The sequence below is a fragment of the Colobus angolensis genome, unplaced genomic scaffold, assembly GCF_000951035.1.
Source record: "Colobus angolensis palliatus isolate OR3802 unplaced genomic scaffold, Cang.pa_1.0 Scaffold293, whole genome shotgun sequence".
Taxonomy (NCBI): domain Eukaryota; kingdom Metazoa; phylum Chordata; class Mammalia; order Primates; family Cercopithecidae; genus Colobus; species Colobus angolensis.
Window position 1 is genome coordinate 27,811 of NW_012116188.1, and position 14,536 is coordinate 42,346.

Here is a 14,536-nt window from a genome sequence, read left to right on the forward strand (position 1 = left end):
TTTTGTATTTTTAGTAGAGACGGGGTTTCACCGTGTTAGCCAGAATGGACTCGATCTCCTGACCTCGTGATCCGCCCGCCTCGGACTCCCAAAGTGCTGGGATTACAGGCATGAGCCACCGCGCCCGGCCAGGGCTTTTGCATTTAACATCTCGTAGCTTCCCTGCTGGGCTGCGAACAGCAGGTTCAGACTATATCATGACCATCTTTCTTCTTCCCCAGGAAGGCACTCACACGTGTTTGATGAATTACTATTTCCACTGGTCAAGGCGCACATGCAGTAAATGTCTGCACCACTATAAACCAATTCCCCCTAGTTTTTCCTATGAAATGATGGAAACGTCACCTGGTCTTTGTAACTGTAACACCAGCCCAGGGAACGATCACTGGTCCAGGCTCACTTCATACTGACTGAGCTGTGGAGACCTTCCAGGGGAAGAAACAGATTTGATGGAAGGGCAGATTTTTTTCTACTCTGAAAGAAAAAACAAAAATCATGCTCCAAAGAAATTAGACCAAACAACGTATTCTTTTAATAGAAAGTAAATCCAGTAAAAAAAGGCCCGCTGCCGAATTGGAATACATCTGAGGAATTGAACAGATGATCGGCCAAGACATAGTCTGATGAGGGTGGATGTCTGAAAGACTCCGGGGATTTGGCCCGGTGAAGAAAACCCAGACAGGGACATGTGGCAATTTTCGAGAACTGACAACACTGTCAGCTGGAATATAGGTTTATTCTATGTTGCTCCAGAGGCCAAAAGTAAGAATAATGTATAGAATTACAAGAAGGCAGATGAAATTTCGTTTCAAAAAGAAAATTAATCGTTCGTGCTACCAGGAAATGAGGTGGCCCACACTGTGCTCGCATCAGAGTTTTCAAGGCAAGTCAGTGGCCTCGTGTCCAGGTAGGACGGGTGCAGATAGGGCATAGAACGGCTGTCAAATGGAATGACTCTGCCAATGTTTAGGACTCTCTGTGAAAGACAAAAAAAACCAGTTTCATCTGAGCCAAACTAAAGTGCTTAAAACCTATGCAGATGATCAAAACAAAGTATAAGAATGAGCAAATCGATATTAGCATTAGCTGAGAAGAGTTGATTAGGCAAAGTTCTACATAGCAGAGGTTGTTCCCACCAGTCAGAAGGGTCCCTCTTTCCCCTTCTGTATCCCAGTTCTTTCATTTGATGCGTAATACCACAGGCAATATTATGAGCAGAAAAATCAAAAGCAGTATGAAATGTTAGGTTCCTTAAGGTTCAACAAATGGTAACATCATCTGTAATAAACTTTTAGAACACCTAAGCTTATTAGCCAGTTGTACTAAAAATTTTCTCATAAATGATTATAAAAATAATGTTTACAAATCAAAGATGATGATTTCGTGTATTCACCAGATGGATGTTTCTAAAGTAACATGGTCCCTTAAATCCTTAAAACATGCTTTAAAAGTGCCAGTGCACCCGCCGGGCAAGGCGGCTCACATCTGTAATCCCAGCACTTTGGGAGGCCGAGGCGGGCGGATCATGAGGTCAGGAGATCGAGACCATCCCGGCTAACATGGTGAATCCCTGTCTCTACTAAAAATACAAAAAATTAGCTGGGCAAGAAGTCCCAGCTACTTGGGAGGCTGAGGCAGGAGAATCGCTTGAAACCTGGAGGCAGAGATGGCAGTGAGCCAAGATCACGCCACTGCCCTCCAGCCAGGGCAACAGAGCGAGACTGTCTCAAAAAAAAAAAAAAGTGCCAGTGCCCCATGTCCCCTGAATTTCACCTAAATTCTCTACAGTCTTATTTCATATATCTTTGCTTTTTATGAGAAAAAAATAGGAAGATTTGGAAAGACCAGCAATTTCATTGTTTCTCTGATTTAACAAATGTATTAATTATTTTATGCGTCAGCTCTTAGCAATATTATGTTAAAAAGGGATTTGGTTATAATTTTATTTGAATGACATCAAGTTTTATGTGTGATAAGTTTATAGAAGTCTCTTTCTGTTCATTTCCTGTGAAACTGGGCATTACAGTGGTTGTTACTTTTTCTCTACAGGACTTCCTCTAAGTGTATATCACAAACAAGTAATCAAGGGATTAAAAATCTTTACCTACGTAACTTTCATAATATTAAAAAAAAAGATTTTTTGTTTAGGAATTATGAAGTGGACCAAATATATTACTCCACTTTCTTTAGCGGCTTTATTAAGATACAGCCCACGTACCATGCAATCCTATCATTTGAAGTATGCCATTCGGTCAGTTTTAGCAATTCACAGAGTTCTGCCTCCATCGGCACAGCCAATTTTAGAACATTTTCATGACTCCGAAAAGAAACGCTACACCCTTTAGCCGTCACCCCTCCCCCTTATTCCTCTAGTTTGTAATTGCTTGGTTTATGAGCTGCTTGTCTTTATATTAGTGGCTGCCATCCAAGAGTAAAAGTTAAAGGGCTTTACTCCTGTGGGAAGTAAGATCAGAATATTCCAGATCTGGCCTGGGCTCTTGGGCTGTCGCGTGAAGGAGGAGAGAAGTGTTCTTGGCAGTACCCCTGCCACTTATATTTCTTTGGAAGGTTCTACTGTGCTCAAGTTTGGAGAACTGAACTCAACAATGTCTTAACCAGAAGCCATCTGTTTCTTAGAGCTAAGGGAATAAACTATGGTTCCCAAGAAAAGCACCCTGCAGACCAAATTGTCCAGAATATTGGTGTTACATAGTCTTATTGCAAAGCATAGTAGGTGGCTGTAAATAACTTTATGAAGTATTATAGCTCTGCTGTCAAATTTCCTTAAATCGCCTTACTTGAAAACTAACCTCCATCTCCCCTCAGAAATAACTAAAGAAATAGACTCACAGAGTCCGTATTGCCACAGTAGTACCACTCCGAATTACTCAAAGAAGAGTAACAGACCAACATAGCAGGTAAAACAAGGGACAGGCGGATATGTTTAGAAGCCCTAATGTATTTGAAAGCAAAGTAGAAAATGTCTTATTATAATGGAAATTAGACCGTCGATGCTTATTTGTATCTGGATTGCATAATAACTACTATTACTAAACATGAACCATATATTAATTATAATTATGACACAGCATATAATCAATTGAATTATAGCTGGTGAACCTAATTTTAAAGAGCATTCTTATTCTTTTTTGTTAAGAAATGCACACTGAAGAATTTAGAGATAAAGGGGCCTCATGCTGCAATTGACTCAGATGGTTCAGAAAAAATATTATGTATGTATGTACACAGACATATATGCACATATAAATACACTTAAGAGAGAGAAAAAAAGAATAAAAATAAACCCAATGTAGTAAAATGTTAACATATTATGAAGGATATCTCTTATATTTTCTGTACATCTGATATTACAAAAAATTTTTTTGAAGTTTTAAAAGAACAGAAACCTTCAAGATTATCAATCAGAAGGTAACTTTGGTAGAACTGTAGGTAGGCTTTATAAATAAAACAACAGAGTTACAACACAGATTTCCACAGCAATGGTGACTTTCATGCATGATGTTTTTAGTATTGGCTTTATGCTAAAAATAGTACAAAAACATGTTTTATATGATTAATAATAATATGAAATAATATAAAATAATGGTTTATATAATAATATAACACATATAAACCATATTTTATATATATATATTTTTTTTCAAGACAGAATCATGCTCTGTCACTGAGGCTGGAGTGCAGTGGCATAATCTTGACTCACTGCAACCTCCGTCTCCCAGGTTCAAGCAATTCTCCTGCCTCAGCCTCCCGAGTAGCATTACAGACACATGCTACCAGGCCTAGCTAATTTTTTGTAAATTTAGTAGAGACAGGGTTTCATCATGTTAGCCAGGCTAGTCTCAAACGCCTGACCTCAAGTGATCCACCCACCTCAGCTTCCTAAAGTGCTGGGATTACAGGCACGATCCACCATGCCTGGCTATTATTATTAATAATAATATAAAACAGATACGTAATATAATACACATTAATTACACACTAATTATATTACATGTTAGTATAGATTTGGGGAAAGGAGGCAAAACTCAAAATGTCTCTCTGTTGCTTCTTTTTGTCTTGTACCTCATTTCTTATAATCCCGTTTCTGTAGGAATGAGGCATATCTTGGTAATTAAAAATATATTTGCTAGAAAGAATAGACTGAGAGGTCATCATTTGTTTGCGGAAGAGACTTTTTTATTTTCCTGTGAAAATTCACTGTAGATTTCCACTAAGAATTAATAAGCTCACCAATACATTTAAAGGACAATTTAATTTATGAGCTCATTTAATTCCTCAGTGAATGATCAGAGAGGACCCTAAGGTGTCCCTTCAAATACCCACTATGTTGATGGATTCTGGCTTCCAGGAGCAATAGGCTTGGCATAGCTTTGCGTTGAATCTGGGCTTGACTGAAAAGAGTGCAGTGCTGGGCTAGTGGTGTCTGTGCTGTGTAACCTAGGGCCTGGATGTCTAAGGCACAGGCTGTGTATTTGAAATTCTAATACTGGGGGATCAGTGATTCTCAATGGTTCTCAATCTAGGGCAGTCCCTAAGGGGCTTTAGAAATATATGAGGATATTTTTGTGTCGCAGCAACTGGGGGTGATTTAGCATCACTAGAAGAACCTGAGACATTCAACATCCTGTGTTACAGGGCTCACAACAAGGCCACTTCCCACTCAGAAGCCGTTAGTGCTCCCGTAGTGATCTGGGAGCTCTCCAGAGCCAACCTCCTGAGCCCATGACCCTGATGAGGTCCATCTGTGTGTCTGCTAGATCCTGTCCTGAGAATGTCTTGTCTTATGCCCAGAAGTGGATGACTATCATAGGGCAGTGTTCACTGGAAGGGCAGTGGGAAAGTCTACCTTTCCTGTGGACGGGAGGCTTGCACGGTCTCCTAACTAGATCTTTCCTTCTGGAATACAGGAAATCGAGAATTGCAGGAAGCAACATGTTGCTTTCCTTTTCCATGCACTGTTGTAATCTTTTTTTAAAGTGCCTTTAGTTGCATTTCTATGGAAAAATTGTTAAATTAATTAAAATTTGGATGAAATGAAAGTGATTTTCAACAGTCTCTAATTAGAACCAAGAAAAGTCTATCTTCACTTTTTCTAGTGGAAGTTACATGATACTCTGTATATTAACGGTTTTGATGACTTACCCAGTTGAAATAATGTGGGGTGAGAAAAGGGACATTTTAGGCCAGGTGCGATGGCTCACGCTTGCAATCCCAGCACTTTGGGAGGCTGAGGCGGGCAGAACCCTTGAGCATAGGCGTTCAAGACCATCCTGGATGACATAGCGAAACTCCATCTCCACAAAAAACAACCAAAAGCTAGCCAGGCGTGGTGGCACGTGCCTGTAACTCACCTACTCGCAAGGCTGAGTTGGGAGGATCACTTGAGTCTGGGAAGTTGAAGCTACAGTGAGTTGAGATCGTGCCTCAATACTCCAGCCTGGGTGACAGAATGAGACCCTGTCTCAAAAAGAAAGGGAGTGGGGAGAAAAGAAAAGAAAGGGAAGGAGAAGGGAGGGGAGGGGAGGGGATGTGATTATGCTACTCAGGACCCTAATAATATTTTCTGTTTCTCAGTTGGGGTTTGAGGCATGGGTTCAAGTCATACTTTTTAGGCGCCCTTGGAATTTGGTTTCGATAGCTCCTTGAGTGGTCTTTTGAAAAACAGGGCTCCACTCTCCCCTTTGGGGTTTAAATAGTTAAATAAAACCCTTTGGTTTTTGTCATCCTTGAAAATACTTTGAAAATATGTCCTATCAGCCATTAAAGTTTTATCACCATAATCTCACTAGGGCTAATTTGTTGACAGGGAAGCTGTTATTACTGACCAAGCCTCCTCTCCCAAGGCCACATGGCAGGGTGCCCCATTCTCATTGTACCCCTGTCTTCTAAATAGGAACATAATTAGAACGAGGACTTCTCTGCCTCCAGCTACGCTGATTCCTGGGGAGGCCAACTGGGAGACCTTTTGAAGTCAGAGGGAGAGAGGTTTTGTTTCTACGAAGCCAACTATCCTAACAAAAGCCAATTCAACTGAAGTTTTAAGGTGGCTATCACTTAAAAATAAATGAAGAAAAACAAGGCTTCTATCCCTGAACCCAAAGGGCAATATAAAACTTTGTGTGTGTATGCATGCATGTGTGTGTGTAGTTTTGACCCATTACTAAAAATTACCACTTAGAGAAAAGAAAAAGGAAATTGAAGCAGTCGAAAACCAAATTCCTTTGAGTTTCTCCTGTGACTCAGACTTTCAAAACTTCTCATTGGCCCTGGCCCTGGGCTGTCCAGCCACCCCTCTCTCTCCCACCCCATTCTGAGTCCTTCATAGGAGTCACTCAGATGTGCCCTTATTAATTTAAGCTATTGAGGAGGAGGCAAAAAGAGGGACCTTTATTCTCCATGAACTTTGGCCATTTATCCAAAGAAACAGTTGTCTGGCATCTCAGTAATATGCTGGTAGTCGGTGTCGTGTGAGAACCTCCCAACCTCAGCACAGCGTTTGTTCTGTTTCTCCAGTGCTGCCAGAAACATTGGGGTAATTACCTTGCCCATCATCCACCTAAATTATAGCAAGGAAACCACTGTTAACATTTCCTTCCAGCAAAAGCCTGTGCAGGGAGGCGGAGGACCTGTGTTCATCTAAACTGTAGCTAATTGAAGCGGCCACTTTAGGCACTGTGGGAAACAATCAGATAGTTACAGCCATTGACGGATTCCATGAGAGGGAGGAGGAGGAGCGGCTCTGAGTTCATGCTTGTAGCTTACCGATGGCCCTGTGGGGTTCACACTCCTAGTCTATACTTCTTTAAATGATTTCTATAGTAAAAGCTTAGAATACTTTGTTAAACCAAACAAAAGTTAGAAACAGTTATTGAGATTTCTGCCTAAAATACTTTCCTAGAGAGACCTTGCTCGTCAGGTCTCCCTGGATTCCCCTAGATGAAATATAACCTTCTCCTTTACCCTGTATTTTACTTCTTAGCCAATCTATATATGTGACATTTACATGAGTCACATAGCTAGGTGTTGCAATGTATATACAACAAAGCATTCTATTTAAATTATTTTAATGTATGTAATTTTAAATATATTATGTATTTATTTCATATTAAACAGTATGTTGAGTGAGCATGACTTCACTTTGCCTTGATAACTCAGTCATTTTTATGAGCATCAAATATTCAACTTGACCTTAGAAGAGAATGATGCATCCTAGTGTGTGTGTGTGTGTTCATTTGGCATCTGCCTCCCCTACTAGGAAACAGTCTCCAAGAAAGTAGGAACTTGATCAGTTTTGCATCACTGTTACATAGGAACCAAGAACTGAAATTTGCAGTTCAATAAAGATGTTGCATGAGTGAGTAAAATGAGCGCATGGCTACTAATACTGTATTTTGTTCTTTTTTGGTTTTCTTCTAGTTGCAGAATTAAGACAAATCTTTGAACCAAAGAAAAAGGAATTCTTAGAAATGAAAAGGTAAGAGCTTTATAGTGGGAATTAGGAAATAGAAGAGAGCTTGGCAAAGCAGTGTTCTGCTTTCCTTTAGACTCGATCGCTGTTGCTCACTCTGCCTCTTGTGGTGTATCTCACAGAAAAGAAAGAATTGCCAGGCGCCTGGAAGGGATTGAAAATGACACCCAGCCCATCCTCTTGCAGAGCTGCACAGGGTTGGTGACTCACCGCCTGCTGGAGGAAGACACCCCTCGATACATGCGAGCCAGCGACCCTGCCAGCCCCCACGTCGGTGAGCGTGGAGCTGGGTGGCCCATTTTCCAGCAGGCTGCCTGGCTGGTTATACGTTGCCTTTTCCACCCAGTGGTATCAGAACATGAGATATTCCACAGAAGTGAATTGTGTGGATATAACTTTTTTAACACAAGATTTCATTGTGTCACACAAGCTAGAATGTAGGAGTATGATCATAGCTCGCTGCAGCCTTGACTCCTGGGCTCAAGCTCAAGAGTTCTCCCTCCTCAGCTTCCTGAGTTGCTGGGACTACAGGCTTGCACCACCACACCTGGCTAATTTTTTTAAAAAACATTTTTGTAGAGACAGAGTCTCACTATGTTGCCCAGGCTGGTCTCGAACTTCTGGCTTTTAGTGATCCTCCCACCTTGGCCTTCCAAAGTGCTGAAAATACAAGCATGAGCCAGTGGACTTGGCCTACTTTTTTGTTAAGTGTATTTGTTTTTTGTTTATTTTTAGTTTTAGTTTTTTTAGAGACAGAATGCAGTGACCTGATGAAAGCTCAATGAAGCATCAACCTCCCAGTCTCAAGTGATCCTCCTGCCTCAGCCTCCTGAGTAGCTAGGACTACCAGCATGTGCCACTATGCCTGGCTATTAAGTATATTTGCTAAAAACAGTGACAGTAAAAACAGCATGCAATCTCTGCCCTGCCTCACGGATATGGCCTTCTAGTGTCACAGCAGTATGAAATGATTCCTCTCGGCACGTTATTGGGTCACTGAGGGTCAGTCGTTCCTCCTCCCTAGACTGGGGCCCTCAACCCTCAAAGGCAGTAACTGTGTCTTTCTGCACCCTCAGGGCCCAGCACAGGATCTGTGCTCTGAGACAGCGGCCTCTCAAGGTTCCGACCCAGCACAGGGAGCAGCTGCTCTCAGCAGTGGGAGCATTAGAGGCAAAGCTGCACCTTGAATGAGTACGGTTCTTACTCTGGAGATACAAGAAAACTTTCTATTTAAGTTATTTTAATGTAGGTAATTTTAACTACCTTGCATATTTATTTCATATTAAACAGTATGTTGAGGGCGCATGACTCAGCTTTTCCCTAATCACTCAGTCATCGTTGTCATCAAATATTCAACTTGACCTTAGGAGAGGAGGATGCACACAGGGCTGCTCTTCCCACCACATCCCTGGCTCTGAGGCGCTGTGCTGCTGTTTTTTATTTTTTTATTTTATTGTATTTTATTTTTGGAGATGGAGTCTCGCTCTTGTCGCCCAAGCTGGAGTGCAATGATGCGATCTTGGCTCACTGCAGCCTCCACCTGCCAGGTTTAAGCGACTCTCTTGCCTCAGCCTCCGGAGTAGCTGGGATTACAGGTGCCCGCCACCATACTGGGCTAATTTCTTTGTATTTTTAGTAGAGATGAGGTTTCACCATATTGGTGAGGCTGGTCTCGAACTCCTGACCTCAGGTGATCCCTCTGCCTCAGCCACCCAAAGTGTTGTGATTACAGGCGTGAGCCACCAAGCCCGGCCATGCTGCTGCTTTTTGTAGCGGGTGTTTTCTAGTTTCTTGCTCAGAGGGAGCTGTTGATCTCATTTTATGATGTTATCAGTTTGCTTGTTTCTACAGTTTCCAATTTCCTGTGGCCAGAAAGCTAGAAAACTAAGATATTTTAAAATCACGTGCAATTATTAAAAAAAAAAAAAAAAAAAAAGGCTGGGCCTGGTGGCTCACACCAGTAATTCCAGCACTTTGGGAGGCTGAGGCAGGAGAATAGCTTGAGCTCAGGAGTGCAAGATTAGCCTGGACAACACAGCCAGACTCCATCTCTTAAAAAGTAATTACACGCATGAAATGTCAATACACGGATCAGAGTCTCAAAATTTATAGCCAGAAATAAACCTCAGTGTATATGAAATGGTAATCTGTGCAGTATATGATAGTTTAAGCTTCACATAGTAGTGAGAAAAGGAAGAATTAATAAAATCATAATAAAAAAATGGGTTCACCAGAGGGTGGGAAGAGGCATATCCCTCTTCTCACTTCATACCAAACTCCAAAATTAGTTCCAGTTATTCGCCTGTTTAATTTAAAGAAAATAATGGAAAAGATACATGTATATTTAATTTAGGTGGAATGAAAAAGACCATATGGGAAGGGTTAAGGTAATAATGAGATGCCTGTTAGATAGACTGTGAGGACCCTTAAATGATGTCTTCAAAATAGATTTCCAAATATGGAAATTTTTGTTTGTTTGTGACAGAGTCTCACTTTTTTGCCCAGGCTGGAGGGCAGTGGCGTGATATCGGCACACTGCAACAACCTCCGCCTCCCTGGTTCAAGCGATTCTCCTGCCTCAGCCTCCTGAGTAGCTGGGATTACAAGCCCACACAACCGCGCCTGGCTAATTTTTGCATTTTTAGTGGAGACAGAGTTTCACCATGTTGGTCAGGCTGGTCTTCAACTCCTGACCTTGTGATCTGCCTGCTTCGTGATCCACCTGCCTCAGCCTCCCAAAGTGCTAGAATTACAGGGTTGAGCCATCTGGGAAAACATTTTTATAGAATGTGCCAAGCCGGGAAATTATTTTTATAGAGCATTAATAACACTAAATATTTTATAAAGAAAAAATTCTATGAAAAACTAGAAGGAACATATAAAAATGTTATTAGTTTGTAGGGTGATGATTGGTAGGTTTTTTGTGGTTTTTTTTGAGACAAGGTCTTGCTCTCTTGCTCAGGTTAGAGTTCAGTGGCACGACTGATCATAGCTTACTGCAGCCTTAAACTCCTGGGCTCAAGCTATCTGCCCACCTCAGCCTCCTGAGCAGCTGGCACCATGGACATGTGCCATCATGCCCAGCTAATTTTTAAAATAATTTCTGTAGAGGCAGTGTCTCACTATGTTACCCAGGCTGGTCTCGAACTCCTGGCCTCCAGCCACCCTCCCATCTCAGTTTCCCAAAGCGCTGGGATTACAGGTGTGAGCCACTATGCCAGGCCCATATTAGATATTTCCTACATCAGACATGTGTGTTATAATTGGGAAAAAAACACTTCTGTAAAAAAGAAAAGCCTGGTGAATAATGATATGGGCCATATAGTTATGGTTACTCTCAGATCCCGGGAAACCAGCATCCATCACTTGTCTAATGGCAGCAGCTCAGTTGTCTGGTGTCTTTCCCAGAGGACTCTGAACTCATCCTATGGCCTCCCACGTGAAATACTGAACTCCACCAAAAAGGGTAAATCAGTAAGGGGAAATAAGCACTGAACAAGCACTGAACTGAGGCGCTCTCAGGAGTGAAGGGGCTGAGCTTAAGTTAAAGCCACGCGTTACGGGGCTTGCAGAATATGCACATTCACAGCCTTTGTAGATTTCACTGCAGGTCTCAGACTTCTTCAGCAGTCCAGGTAAATAATCACTTCAGGCGAACACACCTCAGTGAGAAACTGGTCCTTCACAGCATGGGCACCCAGGTGTGTGCTGTGTGCAGTACAGAGTGTCACTCTATGTGTAAATACGTGTCTTTACTTGAAATCTGCACCTCTCATCCATGTGACCTTCTTGTAGGCCGATCAAATGAAGAGGAGGAAGCTTCTGATTCTCCTCTGGAAAAGCAAACTCGATCCAAATACTGCACAGAAACCTCTGGCGTCCACGGTGACTCACCCTATGGTTCGGGTACCATGGACACCCACAGTCTGGAGTCCAAAGCCGAAAGAATCGCAAGGTACAAAGCAGAAAGAAGGCGACAGCTGGCAGAGAAATACGGGCTGACCCTGGATCCCGAGGCGGACTCTGAGTATTTATCCCGCTATACCAAGTCCAGGAAGGAGCCTGATGCTGTCGAGAAACGAGGAGGAAAAAGTGACAAACAGGAAGAGTCAAGCAGAGATGCGAGTCCTCCGTACCCCAGGACCGAGACGATGGGGCTCAGGACCTGTGCGGGTGAATCCGAGAACTATGCCCTCCGTGGGGGTGACGGCGCTTCTGACCCGGAGGTGCTGCTGAACGTAGAAAACCAAAGACGAGGTCAAGAGCTGAGTGCCACCCGGCAGACCCATGACCTGTCCCCAGCAGCAGAGAGTTCCTCGACCTTCTCTTTGTCTGGGCGAGACTCCTCCTTCACTGAAGTGCCACAGTCCCCAAAGCATGTGCACAGCTCCTCCCTGCAGCAGGCAGCCTCCCGGAGCCCCTCCTTCGGTGACCCACAGCTATCCCCTGAGGCCCGAGCCAGGTAAGCATCCAGCCCACGCTAACCACCCTGAACGCCGGAGAATACCTTCTTTTTGCCTCTCTGTGTGATAGGGTTTGGGTATTCTTAGCATCTTGTGGAGGTCGAGGCTCATTGGAGAAATATCACGGTATATGATTTTCTTTTTTTCTGAAGACAGGGTCCCACTCTGTTGCCCAGGCTAGAGGACAGTGACACGATCACAGCTTGCTGTAGCCTTGAACTCCTGGGCTCAAGCAATCCTCCTGCCTCAGCCTCACAAGTAGCTGGAATCACAGGCACATGCCACCATGCCCGGCTAATTTTTACATTTTTTTTTTTTTTTTTTTTTTTTAGAGACAGGGTCTCGCTATGTTGCCCAGGCTGACCACAAGAGATTCTCCTGTTCGACCTCCCAATGCGCTGGGATTACCAGCATTGGGAGGTCGAACAGGAGAGTCTCTTGTTTCACTAAAATGGACACGACACCGTACCTGCCCTAAGATTCTTACATTTTGGCCCTGTCAAAACAGGTTCTACCAAAGCTGGAAGCCTCATGTTCTTTTTTTTTGTGTGATTCTTATGTTCTTTTTTTAAAAAAAACTGAACAGGTATCATGGGGACACTTTCATGGACTCCTCACTTCAGGACCCTCTTGCTGGATGTCTCACCTCCCTTTCATAGTTTGTCTTTTCGTGGCTTTTCTGTAATCATATCAGAGACTGATGATTGTTGGTGATTGCTTCTGTTGCTGTGGTTAGAATCACAGAGCAGAAGAAGCACCACTAACCAGTGGAAGCATCTGAGCGCAGGGCACAGAAGTATCACTGCAGTATACACGGAACAGAACTAGACTGCCTAGTTCTGTAAGTATATCACACACCAGGACACAGGTATGTGTGAGAACCGTGCATTATAAAGATCAACCATTAGAAAACCCACTGTGTGAAAGGATCCACTCAAGATAAGAGCAGCTCCCATTTGGAGAAACTGAAAAAGGTATGAAATCAGAAAGTCAAATGACAGAAGAGAATATATGTTTACTTCCAAATTTAAATTTTAAAACTGATGACCATATTAAAAATGCGATTTACTGAACTGTCCTGCTTAAAGGTTTGGGATAATTGTCTAGGTGGATCTTAACTGTATTTTTCAGTTCAAACAAGCAATAACTTCCCAGGCGAATTGAGAAGGGATGAGAACCTAAGGTCAGGGAGATTCATTCTGAAAGAAAAAGACTCATATGTGAGAAACACCCTTATTTGTTTCCCACTGGGACAGAGGGGTGCACACCTGGTCATCTCTAAGTGGCAGGCACAAATGTGAAGCAGACCTTTGTGGTACTGAAATGTATTAACCCAAAGACCTGCCATTGCATTCTGAAGCATCCAGACTGAAATATTTAGAGAGATCAGCTTCCAACAGAATTAAATACTATAGATCCCAAGGATCCATTCTGAGCACGCTTGTTCAGCCTTTCGCTTTAACTACTGGAAATGTAGGGACTGTGAGTTACTGTCTCATATTTTGAAAAGAAGGATTTTGTTTGAGAATTTGCGTTTCATCATAGAAACCATGTTCTTGGTTTAGTTACTCTCTACCAAAGGAAGTTCTTCCTGTGTTTTGCAAGTAGGACAAAGAATCTAACAGACTCCAATTTAAAAAGAATATTAGAGATATATGATTACACTGGTTTAAAAGAAATGAGGAATCTAATTTCAGATTGCCACATGATGACAGCTGCTGAAGTCGTTATCACGGTGTGTGAGTTAGTCACCTAGATCAGGTATGACAGATTCTCAGTAAGATTTTAAATCAGTTGTAATAGTAATTAAGACTTTGTTGAGCATCCCAGGTAAAAGGACAGGATACTTCATATTTCGTATGAGTTAAAATCTTAATATTAAAAAATGTGTATAACTTGTCTTAAGAACTAGAAAAAAGCATTGTCGACGTATTTAGGCCTGTAGCAAAATAAAGCAACTTCTTTATAGGTTATTTTGAAGATGCATATTACCTAGAAGTTTTCATAAGCCAAGCCTTAGCTTCACAGCACTTTACTTTCATGAAAAAAACTTAAAATAATTAAGAAATTGTAAGGGCTTCTAGAAGAGGCGCATACCTTCTTTTCTAAGCCATTTAAGGTATACAGTTCTATGATTCATAGGCAAAGAAACCCAAATTAGTTTATGTATTTATTAGGAAAATACCTGGGACGTATTTACATAAAGAAGGATGGAAAATGTGTGACAAATCTGACGTTTAAAACAATTAAGATTTACATTGTAATGACAGCAGTGATTCAGCTTGTAAAAATGAATTTACAAAGGATTAAAATTCTGCTTAGATAGTCTTTATCTAGAACCAGGAAATTCAAGTTTCACAAAGTCATTTTCTGATTCCTGTTTAGGGGGAAGTAAGATGAACCAAAAAAAAAAAAAAAAATACGCTGTAACCCAGAACAGTAACAAAAGAAACCTCCTTGGTGACCTAAATAACTGTATGTGAAAATAATAATGTCATCTAATATGGAAACATGTAACTGAAAACTTTAAAATTAACAAGTGAAGAGAAAAAGTATCCATAAATAATTTTTTTTTTTTTTTTTT

At 41.8% G+C, this 14,536-nt stretch overlaps 1 protein-coding gene across 2 annotated transcripts in view; it reads left to right on the forward strand.

Annotated features, from left to right (window-relative positions):
• SVIL (supervillin) overlaps positions 1-14,536 on the forward strand; it is a 112,866-nt gene that overhangs the window by 7,107 nt on the left and 91,223 nt on the right. For both annotated transcript variants that reach the window (XM_011949210.1, XM_011949211.1), the window contains exons 3-5: positions 7,438-7,495; positions 7,612-7,763; positions 11,285-11,951. In XM_011949210.1, coding sequence (XP_011804600.1) covers positions 7,488-7,495; positions 7,612-7,763; positions 11,285-11,951 — 827 coding nt within the window. In that variant the 5' untranslated portion in view covers positions 7,438-7,487. The remainder of the gene's footprint in view (positions 1-7,437; positions 7,496-7,611; positions 7,764-11,284; positions 11,952-14,536) is intronic.